The sequence below is a fragment of the Plasmopara halstedii genome, assembly GCF_900000015.1.
Source record: "Plasmopara halstedii genome assembly, contig: Scaffold_7, whole genome shotgun sequence".
In the NCBI taxonomy this organism is placed as follows: domain Eukaryota; phylum Oomycota; class Peronosporomycetes; order Peronosporales; family Peronosporaceae; genus Plasmopara; species Plasmopara halstedii.
In genome coordinates this window covers 1-1,282 of record NW_020186929.1, presented here as the reverse complement: position 1 = coordinate 1,282, position 1,282 = coordinate 1, and the positions used below count along the sequence as shown (strand labels likewise).

The following is a 1,282-nucleotide window of genomic DNA, read 5'->3' as shown; positions in this document are numbered from 1 at the left end:
CGTAAAAGACAGGAACGCCTTAGCCTTATACAGTGAAAAGATGGTACTGACGACATAACATGTACGTCTTAAAGATATGGATCGAGTTTCTTCAATCCATATGATAACAAAATGCTTGAAGCAGACGCAAACCTGAAGCAAATGGCCCGAAAAAAGAGGCGAACCCAATCAACAATATTGTTAGCAATCAACCTGAGTCCTCCTCCTGATTTTGGCTTCATGCACTCTAACTTCTGTATTGGAATCAGAATCAAAGATTTACGGTTCATGTTTGTTGATTCTACTGATCTCTTGAATAAAATGGCACAGAACCATGACGCCAATCGATTTACCCTTTTGCACCATTTACTTGGCCATGATCCACTCGATCATTTCCCCTTTGACTAGCAACGGCGCACATCAAGACCCAATAGTATTCGTCACTCTCTAGCGCAATGGTCCAAGTAACTTCAATGATCTTTGGTCTTGCTGCCATGATCATAGCGGAAGCTGCACCCAAAAGTCTCAGCGACAATTTACCTGCGTACGAAATCCCTGATTTTGACTACCAAACCCTTAGCAGTGGAAACACACCCAACGATGTTCTTACCGCACTAAAAAAAGATGGGATCATTAGTTTTACTAACGTACCATCGTACGCCCAAGTGCGTAGCACGTATCTCAACTTGGCCGCCACCTGTGCAGTTTCGGCAAAAGAGACTAATGCCGAGTTCTTACTACAAAAGACACTCACAGATGGTACAAAGCGGTACACCATCAGTGCAGTGTCCGGTCAAGATACCGATGCCTCAGCCACCGAAACCGACAAGATGTGTCCGGGTTACAAACAAGTTTACGACGAATTTTCATCTCTGTTGGAGATGGTTGTACTCACAGTCGCGACAACACTTGATGCTACCACCTTCACTACCAAAGATGGCTACGGTAAATCCATCTCGAGTCGAAAACTCTTGATGGAGGCTGCTCATGTCGACCACTTTCATGCGTACTTAAACCCGCATCAAAGCGAACGTCAGCTCCAGCAATCAAACTCTGTAATTCAATCTTCGTCTGATTATTCACTTGAGTTACATACGGACGATGGCATGTTCATTGTGTTTGCTACACCCAGTTTCTACAAAGTCGACACCAACTCGACGAATTATACGCTTGAATCTCTATCAACTGATAGCACCGATCATTCTGAAACGGGTCTCATCATTCAGCTCCATGACGGCCAGCTCGTGCGTCCAATTCTCAAACCCAACCAAATTACGCTCATGGTAGGAACGGGTTACAATGA

General features: G+C 44.5%; 2 protein-coding genes across 2 annotated transcripts in view; one reads left to right on the top strand and one right to left on the bottom strand.

The window, feature by feature from the left end:
• PHALS_14715 (uncharacterized protein) overlaps positions 1-436 on the bottom strand; it is a 686-nt gene extending 250 nt beyond the window's left edge. The window contains exon 1 of the mRNA XM_036407461.1: positions 1-436. This exon is cut by the window's left edge and continues 250 nt beyond it. Coding sequence (XP_036262955.1) covers positions 69-269 — 201 coding nt within the window. The 5' untranslated portion in view covers positions 270-436 and the 3' untranslated portion in view covers positions 1-68.
• Positions 435-1,272, top strand: PHALS_13840 (uncharacterized protein; the record flags this gene model as incomplete). Its single annotated transcript, XM_024726691.1, has 1 exon — positions 435-1,272. A coding segment is annotated over one exon (838 nt), but the record flags the coding sequence as incomplete, so codon positions are not given.
• Positions 1,273-1,282: the final 10 nt, after the last annotated feature.